The 14,737-nt window shown below is 37.0% G+C and overlaps 1 protein-coding gene across 3 annotated transcripts in view; it reads left to right on the forward strand.

The window, feature by feature from the left end:
- The window catches only part of PPP2R3B (protein phosphatase 2 regulatory subunit B''beta), a 53,592-nt gene that overhangs the window by 27,584 nt on the left and 11,271 nt on the right, over positions 1 to 14,737 (forward strand). For all 3 annotated transcript variants that reach the window (XM_032100231.1, XM_032100230.1, XM_032100232.1), the window contains 4 exons: positions 9,248 to 9,433; positions 11,135 to 11,238; positions 11,783 to 11,885; positions 12,640 to 12,714. In XM_032100231.1, coding sequence (XP_031956122.1) covers positions 9,248 to 9,433; positions 11,135 to 11,238; positions 11,783 to 11,885; positions 12,640 to 12,714 — 468 coding nt within the window. The remainder of the gene's footprint in view (positions 1 to 9,247; positions 9,434 to 11,134; positions 11,239 to 11,782; positions 11,886 to 12,639; positions 12,715 to 14,737) is intronic.

Below are 14,737 nucleotides of genomic sequence, written 5' to 3' on the forward strand. Positions count from 1 at the left end.
AAGTGGATGTCTGTCTTAGCTGTATGTGTTACTTTTGATGTTGAACTGATGGCCCTTGTCCTGACAAGGGCTGTGTTCTGTAGACAAATGTTAGAATTGCCTCAGGTGTACCTGTCATTCCCTTGGCTGTGTACAATCAAAATAATCATGTACTAGGAGGAACTTACCAGCTTGTGCCCTGGAAACAGTTGGGGTAACAGAATACACTGGGTAGGAATAGAAGAACTGATATAACCTGTGATCAGAGTATTTTCTAAGGAAGCTGCAACTATATGACAACAGCATATACTAGTGATTAGAATACTTAATTTGACATCATTCATAAACTGTAGCCTATTTGACAGCAACTCACAGGCATTAGCGGTCATACCAGCAGTGACTAATATTTTTCCACTACTTTTGTCTTATCATGAAATGTAGAAGGAATTGTGTTTCACAGGGTAGATTTTTCTGAAGAATCTTGCTTTTTTCCATTTTTAAATTAGAGGGCATGTGAAGGAGATAAAAAATATCTTCACTGGGTAAAAAATATCATCACTGCCAGTAATGATAAATTCTCAGAGGAAGCCTCACTCTAGAAGCCTTTGGTAAATTTTTGTCAGCAAACAAAGCAAGTTATCAGTGGACATGCATGTATGGTGGAAAGGTCTTGTGTTCATGGCTTTGGGAGGCACAGGTAACTACATCTTCCATTTTGTCCCCACCCAAGTCTTTCTGAATAAATCAATAAGCTCTTCATACTGCATACTTTTGGTACTGAAGCTCTGTGACTGTACAAAAACAAAAAAGAGTGCAGCCATGTTTTGAGGTGTTTCTACAGCAGTAATACTTTTGCAATAGCATCCTCCAGTTCCCAGCAGGGACTCCTTGATTTACCTATGCCAGCTATACCAAACTGCAAATTGGGAGAATCCCAGTATTTCCAAAATCAGAGTTGTAGAAGAACTTGAGTGAGACATCTGTTAGTGCAGCGTATATATTACTGAAAGGGAGATTAGTAAGTGTGTGCTGTAATGGTTAGGTTTCATGCAGAAAAATGCCAGTTTGCCTCAGCCTTCACTAACAAGTAAAAATCAGACTTTGACCATTTGAAAGTTTCCCAGTGCTTCTTTTGTTTGTGTGTATGTGATATGACTTGCCTCTGGTGGCCATTCACAAATGCTTTTAGTTGAATGTGGTTTTAAATTCAATACCCAAGATGGTATGTCTGCAATGCATTTCGTAGTTTCAGGTGGAAGCTTTTCCTGGATGCCACTACCCACTGTCTCCTCCTACATTAGAACTAACATGCTTTCTCAGATAGGTTTGTGTAGATGGTCCAAAGTTTTGCATGCTCTGCTGCAGTGCTGACACTTCAGTGACTCTTTCTCAAGGGTCATTTTGGCTGTTTCAATTTGGATTGGTTAAATTAAAGGTGAAAAGTGTTAATGATAGTTGTACCATAATTCTTGATGCTTTATATTAAGACTTCCAAGACTATCCAGGGGTGGCCCTTAACACAGCAATTTCCCTTAAACTGAATGGGGTGCTTCTTTCCCAGGCTATCATAAAATTAAGAGTACTGCTACTTACTCTGCTGTCTTAAGACTTAAAATAAGGGGAGAAATTAGCTTCACATAGCAAAGAGCTTAAAAAAACCTGTTTCTTTTTTTACCTTAGAGTCAGAAGTTAGAGTCTTCTTCAGACTTCGTTTTTACTGTTACTTAGGATCCTTCCTTAGGTTGCTCCTGACTGCTCTAAACCTCACTGAATCTCTTTTGATTTGCTTATGGAATTGTTGTAACATGTTAATTATCCCAAAATGGGACAGAGCAGTGTGCAGCTTCATCTCTAGAGTAAAGCTGATTTAGCATTAAGGATTGACATTTGCATTGAATCACACAACCACATTACCATATACTTTTTGTACAGAAAGAGATTTGAGAGTAAATGGCCAAGAACATGCATAAATGAGATGAGAATGATAGTCAATTTGTTTAAAACTGAGATGAATGCACAACCTGGTATGCAGGAAGGTGATCCCCAGCATATTTTTCTGGTCAGAATTTGAATACAGGATTGCTAACTGGAACATAGACTGCATTGGGAGAGTTGGTGAACCTTGCTCCCTTGCATTAATTCAGGTCATAAGTATGTATAAAATCAGAAACTGTCGATTAAAGTACCTTTTTTCTTTTCATGGTACATTGCTAGAACTTTATGGGAAATTGTATTAATTTTTCCATTTCCTTCCCTCGCATAGCACAAATATTAAGTGACTAAAGACCAAACTAGATGAATGAAATTTTCAGAGTTAAGGCTAACAGCAGAAGTAAGCTAATGTAAAACTGAGCAGGGTTAAAATTAATGGATATTTATCTCTTACTGTGGAAGGAAAGAGGAGCATGTATGATAAAATTAGTCTCTATAGCCCATCTAAAAACAGCTGCCAGACAGTGACTGAAGGATAGCAAGCTGAAGTCCAGGATAGAAGGAAGCAACTGGGATTTGTTGCCAGAGGAAGGACTTTTACATATATACCCTGATGACTGGTTTAGCATGGATTCATTCTCTGTAGGTGTCTATCAGGGTTTGATTATTTGCATATGTTTTGTATTTCTGACTAAGCTATGCAAAATGAATCACAATCTTAGAATGGTTTTAAGTCTAATGTAAGTTGTCTTTAAACAATACTGCCACAGTACTCCCTGATCTTCCTTATGTAAGCAGCAGAACCTTGTTGCTTGTAAGTGGCACCAACTGTGTGAGATTGGATGAAGACAAACAGGGGGTTTTAATTTTTCTCTTCAGCTGTCTTGGTGACCTGAGGCAATTCACAATATTGCTTCACTGTCACTAGCGAGAGAGAGGCAGTAAATTCTATGTGGGCATGGGGGAAGATGCAGGTGTGCTGTGCTAAAGCTTACCTTATGCCATGCTGTAAAATTTCATTATTAAGCTTTCAGATTAACTTACTGTTTTCAATCTGGTTTTCAGTGCAATAATTGCATTTTACAGTAATAGAACTTCAGGGAGGGGGAGGGCCAGGAGAGAACCCACAAATTTTGAAAGTTTTAAGTTGTGCAAGGATCATCTTTCACAGAGGAAAAAATACTGTTAAGCACATCAAGCTGAATGGGAAGTGGTACAATCAGTGAACTCTTGCAGTAATAAATCTCATTAGTTTGGCTGGAAAGACGCTAATAAGGATGACACAGAGAGCAATGAAAAAGCATCACACTTCAACTTAAATAATTGTAAACGTAAATGTCTTCCACAAGGTCAAGAGCACTTATGTTACAGAGAACATGTTTCTCTGGGCTTCTTTTGAGGAGAGTTCTGGTAGTAACCTTGCTTTACCTATCCTGAAACAGATTTTTGAAGGCACTTCAGCATGTTAAAATATTTGAGGTGTTAGAATGGGTTTTTCAAAACTGTTGTCTTTCTTCCAAATGAGAATGAGCCCTTTTCTAAACAATAGTAGTGTAAGTCTTTTATGTGATGTTTTCGAGATTTAAATTCCATTAAACTACTGATAATGTTAATTGTTTATCTAGAGGTAAATGTTGACTTTCACTGTGCCATCAATTAGATAGTAAGTTAAAGGTAAAACACTTCCGTGATTTTATTAGTCCAGCTCAGATTGACAGCAATAGCAGAGCAGAGGGATGGGAAGGCTGGTCAGGTATCCCTTGTGAGCCTGCTTACTGATAACATTTTATTACATTCACAATTACTGTTTAACTGATAGGCTGTAGCACACCTTGTATTCTTAAGAACTCACTGAATTTAATTTAAAAAAATAGTGTTAGCCTTTGAATCTCCATGTTGGCTTCCATTTTCTCTTGTGTGTCAAGGAACTTCATGCAGTATCCGTTTTCATTGTTAGGTGGTTGATGAGCTTTATATGTGGGTGGTTGCAGGGATGTTAGAATTTAAAAGGCTGAATAGCATATCTCTGCAGAAAGTCCTCTTAGCTTATTATGCACTTTGGTTCATCCAGGTAAGTTCAGCATAAAGTAGAATATATAAGAATAGAAGACCTAGTCTACTGAAGAACTAGATTAACTTATATATTGCACATCATAAACAGTATTGTAACAGACCTTTTTTCTTTTGATTGCCTAATTAAAAACTACTAAGGAATTGAACCAGACTTCTGTCTATTTAATAGGCAAAAATCTCCTTATAGTATTTTCAGTATTTAATGCCATTTTTAGTGGGGGAGATTGTGGTGCATCATTTACTAAAAACCTAATGTGAAGTTGGGTGTAAATGTGAGGTAGAATTTTTTGGGGTCGATTTTTGACCCTGTTGTATGCATTCCATTGACTTTTCTCTAATATCATGGAAATTCCTGTCAAATACTACAGCAACAGCTGACTGTGAACTCTGTAAATATTTTTTAAGTGATTAGAGTTGGGGGTTTTTTTCAGAGAAACAGGCAGAAAAAATGTAGATGTCAGTTAGAAAGCATTAGCATTTCTGAAGGAAGTTATCTTATTCTGTAGTTATGTCAAAACAATGCAAATACCAGTCAGTTCAATCCAGATAGTGATAGGACAAGGGGGAATGGTTTTAAACTAAAAGAGGGGAGGAAAAATTCTTTACTATGAGAGTGGTGAGGCACTGGTACAGGCAGCCCAGAGAAGCTGTGGATGACCCATCCCTGGAAGTGTTCAAGACCAGGTTGAATGAGGCCCTGAGCAGCCTGATCTAGTGGGTGGTATCCCTGCCCACCTCAGGAGGGGCTGGAACTAGATGTCCCTTCCAACCCAAGTTCATGTCTTAATCTCGAAGATGTCTAAAAGACTATTACATTCACAAACATATTTACCTTGCTTCCTTTTCCAGCAAGTCCTTTATAAGTGTGGTTTTACTTGCTTGCATTTGAATCCACATATTCAGCCCCTTCATGGGGCTCAATATTTCTGCTTGGTAGTTGCTGCATGCAGATGTTACATCTAGACATTACTGGGCATACATTCTTAAAATATCTGGGAACAAGTCCTCCCTTCCTTGTTATTTCAGAAATAGGTCCTGTAGTATCATAGCATCAGCTCTTTCAGTTGAGAGAAGGAAAAGCCTACCCTTTTAAAATCCCCACTGTCTTTATTTTTTGCTTATAACACAGTTAACTGCTGAATACAACTCAGCTACTAGATGTAAGAAGACTGTCTAGCTTGAAGAATTTAATTTCTATCTTTGGAATACGGTGTATCCTGTTCTCTGGTATATGCTAATATATGACTGTATTGTAGTTATAATACTGATTTTATGATATGGCTATAAACAACGGCTGAAAGAATGGTTGGAAAAGGATCTGGAAAGTTGCAAAATAATATTAGATGTTTGCCCTTTGAACAGTGGCCTCAATGGGATAAAAACTTCCATTTCCTCCACTTTAAAAATCAAGGCAAGTAAGTGTTGGGTAGCCATGGGCAGTCCTTACAATTCTGTATGTCAGGAATGAAAACTGGTTGTGTATTAAAGGTTTTCTTGAATTCTCCTATAGACAAATCTTACAGAAGTTTGTTTACATGACTGCAAACAAGAAGTTTTCAAGGAATCCTCACTTCCCATCTGTTACATAACACCTAAAGTGCAGTGGCAACTTGGCAATACACTTAAAGATCCTGGACTTCATATATATATATTAATGCTCCTTTCAGTCCTGACACTGCAACACACATCTGTTTGAGGAGTTATGTACAAGCTTATACAGCTGTTTTCCTTAATTCCAAGCATCTTGTTATTGGTACTCTGTCTCAGCAAGTTGCAGGGAAAATTTTCACTGACCAAACGAGTCTCTTTTTTTTGAGTTTAGCTTACTGATACAAGTATTAAAGGTTTTAACTTAAAACCACAGGAAAACATAGATCACTTTCTAAATGTTAAATTGACCACTGAAATGGAGTAGTTGTGCAAAAAGATTAATGAACTGTTCCTGCAGATTTTCCAGTCAAAGATTTGGTGTTAGCAGACTTCTGGCAGTTCTTGTTAATGAAGGAATTCCCCAGTTAAAATTATAATTAATTTTAGAACAGCCTAATTTCACACAATGAGTGCATTTTGATTGTCCTGAAATAACAGAACTGACTCTTTCATCAGCTATGCAATATGCACCTCTACAGAAGTAACTAGCAGCTGAATGTACAGAAAATAGTGAAGTTTTTAGAGCCCTTTTAGTATCACACATTGCTTCATTAGAGCACATACAGCAGAGCAGCCTCAGCTGTATAAGGAGCCCTTTGGTTATTGGAATTCAGACTGAGAGAAGAATCCTCGGCCCTTCTTGGGAAGTTGAGAAGAGGGGGGAGATGTAATATCAACTTTATAGTGCATTAGTTGGGGCTAATGGTTTTGGATGACATGCTTCTCTCTTTGGTACAGCTCCTATCCCTGTGTTGACTGACATTAACAGCACAATTCAGTTGTCCCATTCCAAGTTGCTGGTGGCATTTAAGAAGCATTAGCATGCTCAGAACATCCACAAGGCAGATGCAGAGAGAGAGCTGTGCTCAGAGCTGCCTGCTGGATACCACGAGGAATGTTCAAGGGCACTTTGTTTCATGCCCTGGATGGTATTCTCACTAGATGCCTATATGTAGGCACCAAATAATTCTAGCAGAAATGATCGTGAAGTGATCACACACTTGCTAATGCAAACAAAGCCTTTTTATAGTTTCTTCTTTTGCCAAATTTGAGAAACCAGCATGTAAAAATAGACATCTCTCAGTATAGCGGGTGTTAATTTGTCTTGCCATGACAGATTTGTAGTCTATATTTGGTCTTAGAATTGAATGAATATTGTCTTATAGATTAAATATTATATATTTTTACACTAAGCATGCTGAATTCAAATTTCTAAATATAACATTTTCATCTTAGAAAAATCCGTTTTCTTCAGCTATATATTTGTCTTAAGATCTGAATCTGTTGCTGAACTACTTCCTCATAATCTTTGTCTGTTGTGAACATGTTCCAGACTGTAAAATGAAAAATAAATAAAAAGCCCTTATCGTATAATTCTTTTAAATAACTTGTGCTTGGATAGGTCTTAAAACAAATCCTGAATTGAGATTTCCATATATGTTTAAGAACAGCTTTTAACCTGGACCAATGGAAATCATTTACTGTGTATCTGAGGTATCTGAATTAGTAGTTTCTGGAAAAAATATAGTATCCAATGAACAAATGGTTCTGATGATAGCTTTTCTTTTTCTCTTGGGATCTTTTCCAGTGTAGTCTTCCCTCCGGTTCTACCTTCCCTTTGAAAAGAAATTTTTCTTTTTTAATCTGAGGCTCTAAATTTCCCTAGCTGTGGATTTTAAAAATGCCTTGCCTGTCTGTACTAAGCTTCCTTAAAAAGGTGATTTACCTCATGTTATCTGTGACATTTAGGGAATGTTAGTAGTCTATGATTTGCACTTTCCCTTTTCTCAGAGGAGGCATTCCTCATTGGGTGCCTCTGAAGAACTGGAACACCTGCTGCTCTGTGGCCATTTGAGGAGCTCACATGGGAGTGGTTATCACAGAATCACAGAATATTCTGAGGAATATTGGAAGGGACCCACAAGGATCATCAAATCCAACTCTTAAATGAATGACCCGTACGGGGATCGAACCCTTGACCTTGGTGTTATTAGCACCATGCTCTCACCAACCAAGCTAATCTTATGTCAGTCCAGGCCATTCTTGGAGATGGGAACAAGGGGAAATAGGGTAACTGCAAGGGCTCTTGTAAAGTGCTAATGGGTAGAGCTGGGCTTCTAGAATGAAACAAGGTGTTTACCCAATTACAGACATTATTTGTAGTGCTGGTGGTGATGTTACCCAGAGAATAAAACAGTGCTGTCTTTATACTTCCCAAAATTTTGGAAGTCTGAAGTTGGAAGGGATTTTTGATACCCCATAGCACTCTTATTCTAAACTGATGCCTTGTCAACTGGACTGCTGAACCAATGATAAAATATCAAAAGATGTTACTTACAGGATTCTTAGAAAGTTGACAGACATTGACTCCAGTGTCACAGATTCAAGGTAACTTTTTCCTCTATGAAATAAAACTTGTAGCATGGTTAAGGTAATTCTGCAGCTGTGGACAGGAATTCTTGCTCAAATGCAGAGAAGGGGAAGGAAAGGTTAGTTCAGGCTCTTTTTTTTTGCATATGTAGCATTCCAATGAAGGCTTCTGGGCTGGAACTCTGCAAATTAAAATCTGTTGTCCATAAGCACCTAGTTCTTCCATTCACCTAAGGAAGGACTTTGATTGTGGTAGGAGAGCTGGGTATCTTTACAGGCATTGGCAAAGGTGATAAGGAATAAAACAAGGGTTAGGGTTTTTGAAGGGATTTTGTGTTTATATCCCCCCAATTCTGGTTGAAAATGAGAGATTAGATGCAAGATCTTGAACACATCCATCACTAGGACAGATCACCCTATAGCAATGTTTCTACATTTGAATAGTAGTGTTGGGAATAAAGAGTTTAATTTAGTTGAATTGCTACATTTGAGTTGTCTCCTAACTCTGTTGTTACTTTGCCTGTTATCTTTGTTTCTCTGGCCTATTTAACTTCCTTTTGGAAACTAACTACAAGGTAAATTCTTCTTTATTGAACCTAAATGCTTTTAAATAAATTGCTCTTGTTACTGGTCATCTGGGGGGGGTGGTTTTAGTGATATGGTGTATCACAATTCTTGAGAAATATATTTCTAAGCTCTCATACCATAATTGCATATACTTTACCCAAAAAAATCCCTCTGCAGGCATTGTTTACTACCTTTATAAAATCTATCATTTTTTAGGGTAAAAAAAAAAAAAAAAGAAAATCTTCACAGTACCTACATTAAATAGGTTCGTGGTTTGTAACAAAGTTATGATCCTTATTTCAATAGCAAACTCTTTCATGATGTCTCTTAAGGTAGAAGTTGAAAGGTTTTTTCTGAAACAAATAATAGAACCTAAGTAATTTCAGATGTCCCCAAGAAGCTGTCTTATGTATCAGTCTTGAAACTTGGTATGTTGAAGATTGAACTTGTTTTTATTAAATATTTAACATCCTAGAAGTCTTTCTAAACTGCTGGTTTTGGAAATCCTCATTAATTTTTCTATTGTCTTCTTATTCTTTAGTAGTTTATTCAATTTATATTCTGAAATCTTTTTCAAGGTGCGTTGGAACATAGAATATCAAGAGATTTAAGTTATCTGTGGATGACTATGTGATTTCATGGTACTTGACTGTCAAATGTGTATTCATCTATTTAGGTTCAAACAAAGAAGGAAGAAACTTTGCCACCATCACATAGTCAAAACATTCCAACTTTTTATTTTCCTCGAGGATGTCCTAAGGAAAAAGTGAATATAGATGCTGTGATTGCCAAAATTGAGAAAATTTTCTCTGAATTTCCAAATGAGAGGGCAACGTTAGAAGATATGGGTAAGGTTGCAAAGGTGAGAACTTGCTGGCCATCTTCTTTTTGTACTGTACTCCTATGGAAAGGAAAGATGAGTTCTCTGTGCTCGGTTTTCTTGTATTGTGTGTTTCCATCTCCCACACCTTAGTATTCAACGATATTCTACATTGTTGATAGCACAGTTATCTGGAATTTTTTGCATTAACTGTGTATCAAATGACCTTCCAAAAAGAAACAAACATTAAACCAAACCTTGAACTACTTTTGTTGCTGCATAAACAACCAAATACTGAAGGGCACATCGTATGTTGTTCTCCATTCCATATTGACCGAGAGACTTAGGGCAAAAGCATTGCTAATACATGTTTTGTTTTCAGGTGTTCACACTGGTTGGTTTTTTTTTCTCATTCTGCAGTGTGCTGAACCCCTGTTGTAAAGACAGAATGGTTTGGTAACTTGAGATTATAGCCAGATTATAGCCCTCAAGTTAATCCTGAAGAGTTAATTTAGAGTTATGGCAGAGTTACAACATACTTAGCTTAGAAAGCAACAAGTATTTTTGAACTTGTGTAAGTTTAAAGACAATAAGCTAGTTAAAATAAACTTAAATTTCCATTTTGTTATATTGAATCAATGCTTGAAATCTCACTGCAAGTCCTGGTCTTGGTAATGAGTCTCAGGTTCTCATCCATGTTCCTGTCACTTTGTCCAGGGTCTAGAAAATAGAAGCTAAGACTGCTCACAGGAGCAGGATGGGGGTTTGCCTCTCCAAAACTTTTTTACTGCTAAGCTGAATTATAGGATCCCTGTCTTCCACAGCTCCTTACAACACAGAAGAGAGGAGGTGGGGATGAGACCCCACTCCCTCAGCAAGGAAGGTGAAAGGTTCTAGTCACCTACAATTCAGTGATGAAAGACACCTCCCTGAAGAACACTGTCTGAGGACAGTATTCCTCAAACTCACTTTTAAAAATTTGTTTGAAGTACTGGTTAAACTATTGCATGAGAAGTAATTGTACTTTTGCTGCAGTGACCTTACACATCTTGCAGTATTCACAGTCTTAGCAGAGATTGTTGGGGATGCCAGCATGTCTGAGTGCTCCCAGCTGGAGTCGCTTTTAGGCGAGTTGGGCACTTGGCTGGTGCGGCTGTAGACACTTGGAGCAGACACAGAAGCAGCACTTGAGGTGTATGTGGGGAGCATTGGAGTTGGGAATGTGTAACTGTTGAGTACCCTAAAGCAAGATACTGCTGCTCAGATCAGGCTGGCCTTCTACTTAAAATTGGATAGAGGATGTGCCATGCACATGCAGGGATGCAGATGAGTTGAACCATCCTCCGAGCCAGACAAATTGTCAATTTGCTCCAGTTCAGAAGGTCTGTAAGTGTGCTGTCTTGAGCTTAGCTTAAAGATATCCAGCTCTTGAGCAGAGCTTAAGTTGGACTCTGTTCAGCTGCTTGGAGTATGGACAGACAGGCATGTGACTCTCTGCATTAGTTTATTAGGAATGCTACAAGTTGCCCTGTGTTTTGCTCTCCACTTTTGGATTTCAGCCAAAAGCAGTTGCTTAAAATGAATTATTTCAGAAGGTGAAGCTGGTTTCCGAAACAGTTTTTAAAATATCTCTTCCCTAATGCTTTCTTCTTAATGCTTGTAATTTTTGAAGGATCTATAAATAAAAGAGTAGCCCTCAGATAAGCAATCAATAAATTGACTTCATGTATACTTTAATTCTAGGCTTGTGAATGCCCACTTTACTGGAAAGGTCCTTTGTTTTATTGTGCTGGAGGTGAACGAACAGGATATGTGTCAGTTCATAAATTTGTTGCAATGTGGAGGAAGTAAGTAGATTACATTTTTTTAGAAGTACTGCATTTTTTTTCATTGAAATGTGATATTTTAAGCTCTGAATGCAATCCTGTCTGGAAAGGGGAATAAAACACTTTCCCATAATCAACCATTGTCAGCAAACGTGTACATGGGAAAATGTAACTAAATAATACTTTAACATAAACAAATCTTCATTTACAGTGTTTATAGATTTTAAAATGTTTGGTAAATGACTGACAGTTCATGAGAAGAGTGAAAACCATGGCCCTAACTTGTAGATGCCAGTTGTGGACAAAATGCTTTTTATTTCTAGTTCTCATCTAATATTAATTTTAAATTGTACTTTCATGTAATCAATTACATGGTGTACCTGCCTCCTTTAACATAAATTTAAGAGACAGTACTGCTTTGATAAGTTCACTTGGAGCATGGTTTGACATTTGTAATTAGCTTTTGAATAAATGTTGTTTCATAGGCCTTGCTCTAGGATGCCTGCATGAGGTAGCATGAGCAATTTTCCGTGTAGAATATTAAATGGAACTATTTACATTTCAGAGTACTTCAAACCTGCTATGATGATGCTGCAAAGTTTGTTCACCTTCTGATGAACCCTGGATGTAACTACTTGGTGCAAGAAGACTTCATTCCTTTTTTACAAGTAAATTGCAACAGAAACTAGTTCTAGGAACACCAAAAAATTATGAACTGGCAAAGCCCTGAGTTGTTTGAACTAAACATACTTTTCATGGTCATCATTAAAGTTTATTGATAATATTTAGTGCAACTGACTTTGCATGATCCACTAAGATGCCAGTGAGTGACTTGTTTTACAGTTAATCATTTCGTATAAGGTGAGGTCTTTTTTAAGTGCCATGGTAAGACTTAAAATCAATTGCAGGAATAGCACCTGTGTTGGAATCTTTTATGTTTCAGAAGGCAGTTAAAGTTGTTTAAGTCAGGATAGGCCTTTGGAGGGCAAAGGAGAAGTGGGATATGAATTCAAAACCAAGTAAATCTTTGTTGAAAGAGCAGCAAGCACCACCTATAGAAATGACTGAATAAAACCTAAATTGGCTTTACTGCATCATAGTCAGCCACAAAATTACAAGCTACGGCAGTCAATAGTGTTCAAAATCCTCAACTAACCTAAAATATAGGAAAAAAATCCTATAATACTCCTAAAATATAGGAAAACTTTTGTTTATGTGATTTCTTTAAAAGATAATTTTATTTTTAAAAAGATTTGTAGTGTTATTTATGTGAAGCCCTGGTGAAAACAAAGTTATCAGTAATGATTGTGGTAGTTAATTTGAACTTTTTTGGTTAAGGAAGCAGGTGTGCTAATCTTTGCTAATTGTTGTATATGGTTACTAATGAATACTCTTTGGGATATTGTCATTTCTTTTTTGTAGGATGTGGTGAATAGTCATCCAGGCCTTTCATTTTTAAAAGAAGCATCTGAATTCCATTCTCGGTATATTACAACAGTAAGTGATTTATATCTGGAAAAGCTATTTTTTGGTTAACTAAGAAAATCAAAATTAGTCAATACGTCTAAGCATCCTGTCCCTTGGGAAGGGTAGAGTAGGCTGTCAGTCTTCATTTCTACGTAACTAGAAATCTTGTGGGAAAAGTGTCTTTCTTAAGCATCCTAGTTCTTAACATTTGTAAGGAATTGCTGAATTTGATACTAGTAAGAGAAGCAGTGAATTGTAATGGTGTTGGATAAGTTAGTGAACATTAAATGAAGAGCAGGCTGTTATCTTAAAACACTTGATTGTGGCTCTAGACTGTATTCATTAGAATCCTGACCTTAATCTGGGATTAATTAAATGAAATCTTGAATGAAACATCTATATTAATATGATTATGTTCAGTATTAAGTGAAATAATGATGATATTGAAGCTGCCTGCCACTTTTCTCTCTGGGGACTTTTCTTCCAAGGAAGGTTTTTTACATGAAAAGTTTCATTTCTGTCTTTGCAGGGTTATGTGACTGAAGTATTTGTTCTGTACCCAAGGGAAAAATCAGTGACATTAAATTTTCTCAACTGTAGACTAGACAGTTGATTCCAGTGAAGTCTCAAAAGATTAAAATTCTTCAAAATGACATCTAGTTCACTTTCTTTGTGCATGTGAAAACTAGCTTAATGAATATTTTCCAACAAAAAAAAAAAACTATGCAGAGTTGATCATCTTTTGTCCATCTTATACTTTGACCCAGGTTGAAATTGTGGAACTTTCTTTTTGAGAGCATTTGGGTTTTGTTCATTATATCCTTACAGAGACTTGCTGGCCTATCAAGTATGTCCTGCTGCATTAGTTTTTGCTTCTTGTTATAATGATTACCTGAGCTCACAGAACTTTCTTGTCAATTGTGATTGAAGGAATTGTTCTGCCTGTGAGTTGTTTTGTTTCTTAATGGATTCTGGGTTGTATCAAAGCCTGCTCTGGTCAAAATTGTGAAAACTTGCTGCCTGTCCTGAAGAACAGTAGGAAAGAAAAGGTCCTGCCATTTCCAGTTACTTTTCTTTGGAGGAACAGCTTATTTGAGTAGGTCTGAGTCTAGCAGTATTGAATAAATTAGTGCTGGAAGTATTTTATTAGCACAATTTAGTGTAGACTTCAATAGAAATCGGTGTTTAATCAAAAAAAATGGTGTTAAATCGAAAAGTAAACTAGTATGAATATATCAACAATATTTGGAACACCATTCTGCAGATTAAGAAATGGCAGGAGCACTCCACCCTTTTCTTGTCATATTTTAGGACAGCATAACTGTTCACAGAGTCACAGAATATTCTGAGTTGGAAGGGACCCACAAGGATCAAGTCTAACTCTTAAGTGAATGGTGCATACAGGGCTCAAACCCACAGCCTGGGCATTATTAGCACCGTGCTCTGACCAACTGAGCTTGGTATAGTCTTCTAAAATTCTGTCCTGCAAGTTATTAAGGATAATTATAGATTATTTTACCTATGATGAAATAAGGCATTTCATACCTGTATTCAATTAGCTTAACCTTGCTACATGAAGTTTTATCTAAAGGATACTTCCAGTTGCAAACCAAATGAGCCATTCTTCTGCTGGGTTTTTGTAAATACATACATATATGTGTGTGTATGCATATACATTACATACATCTCTTTGGCACATGTTTTGTAAGCCATGAAAGCAGTCTATTCTGTCTGCTAAGATATGGTATAGGTTTGTTGGTCAGTCTAGTGGTCAGGTTAGTTACATATGGCCAAGATAGAGCTGAAATAAGTTAAAAATGTTTGCTGTGACAAATGAGATATTACATTTATTCTGCCAGGATGTTACGTGCATACCTGAACTATAAGTTCTTGAAATTGTAGTCTCTGTATTGCACCATTTCTTCTCCCTTCTGACAAAGCACTCTGCAGAATAGTAAAGGCAATTCTCTGACAATTTGCTTATACTCTGCCTCAGCTGACTTTAGAAAACAGTTTAAGTCTGTTCCCAGTTGTCTTTACCAAACATTCAATT

The sequence above is a fragment of the Corvus moneduloides genome, chromosome 2 (genome assembly GCF_009650955.1).
Source record: "Corvus moneduloides isolate bCorMon1 chromosome 2, bCorMon1.pri, whole genome shotgun sequence".
In the NCBI taxonomy this organism is placed as follows: Eukaryota; Metazoa; Chordata; class Aves; order Passeriformes; family Corvidae; genus Corvus; species Corvus moneduloides.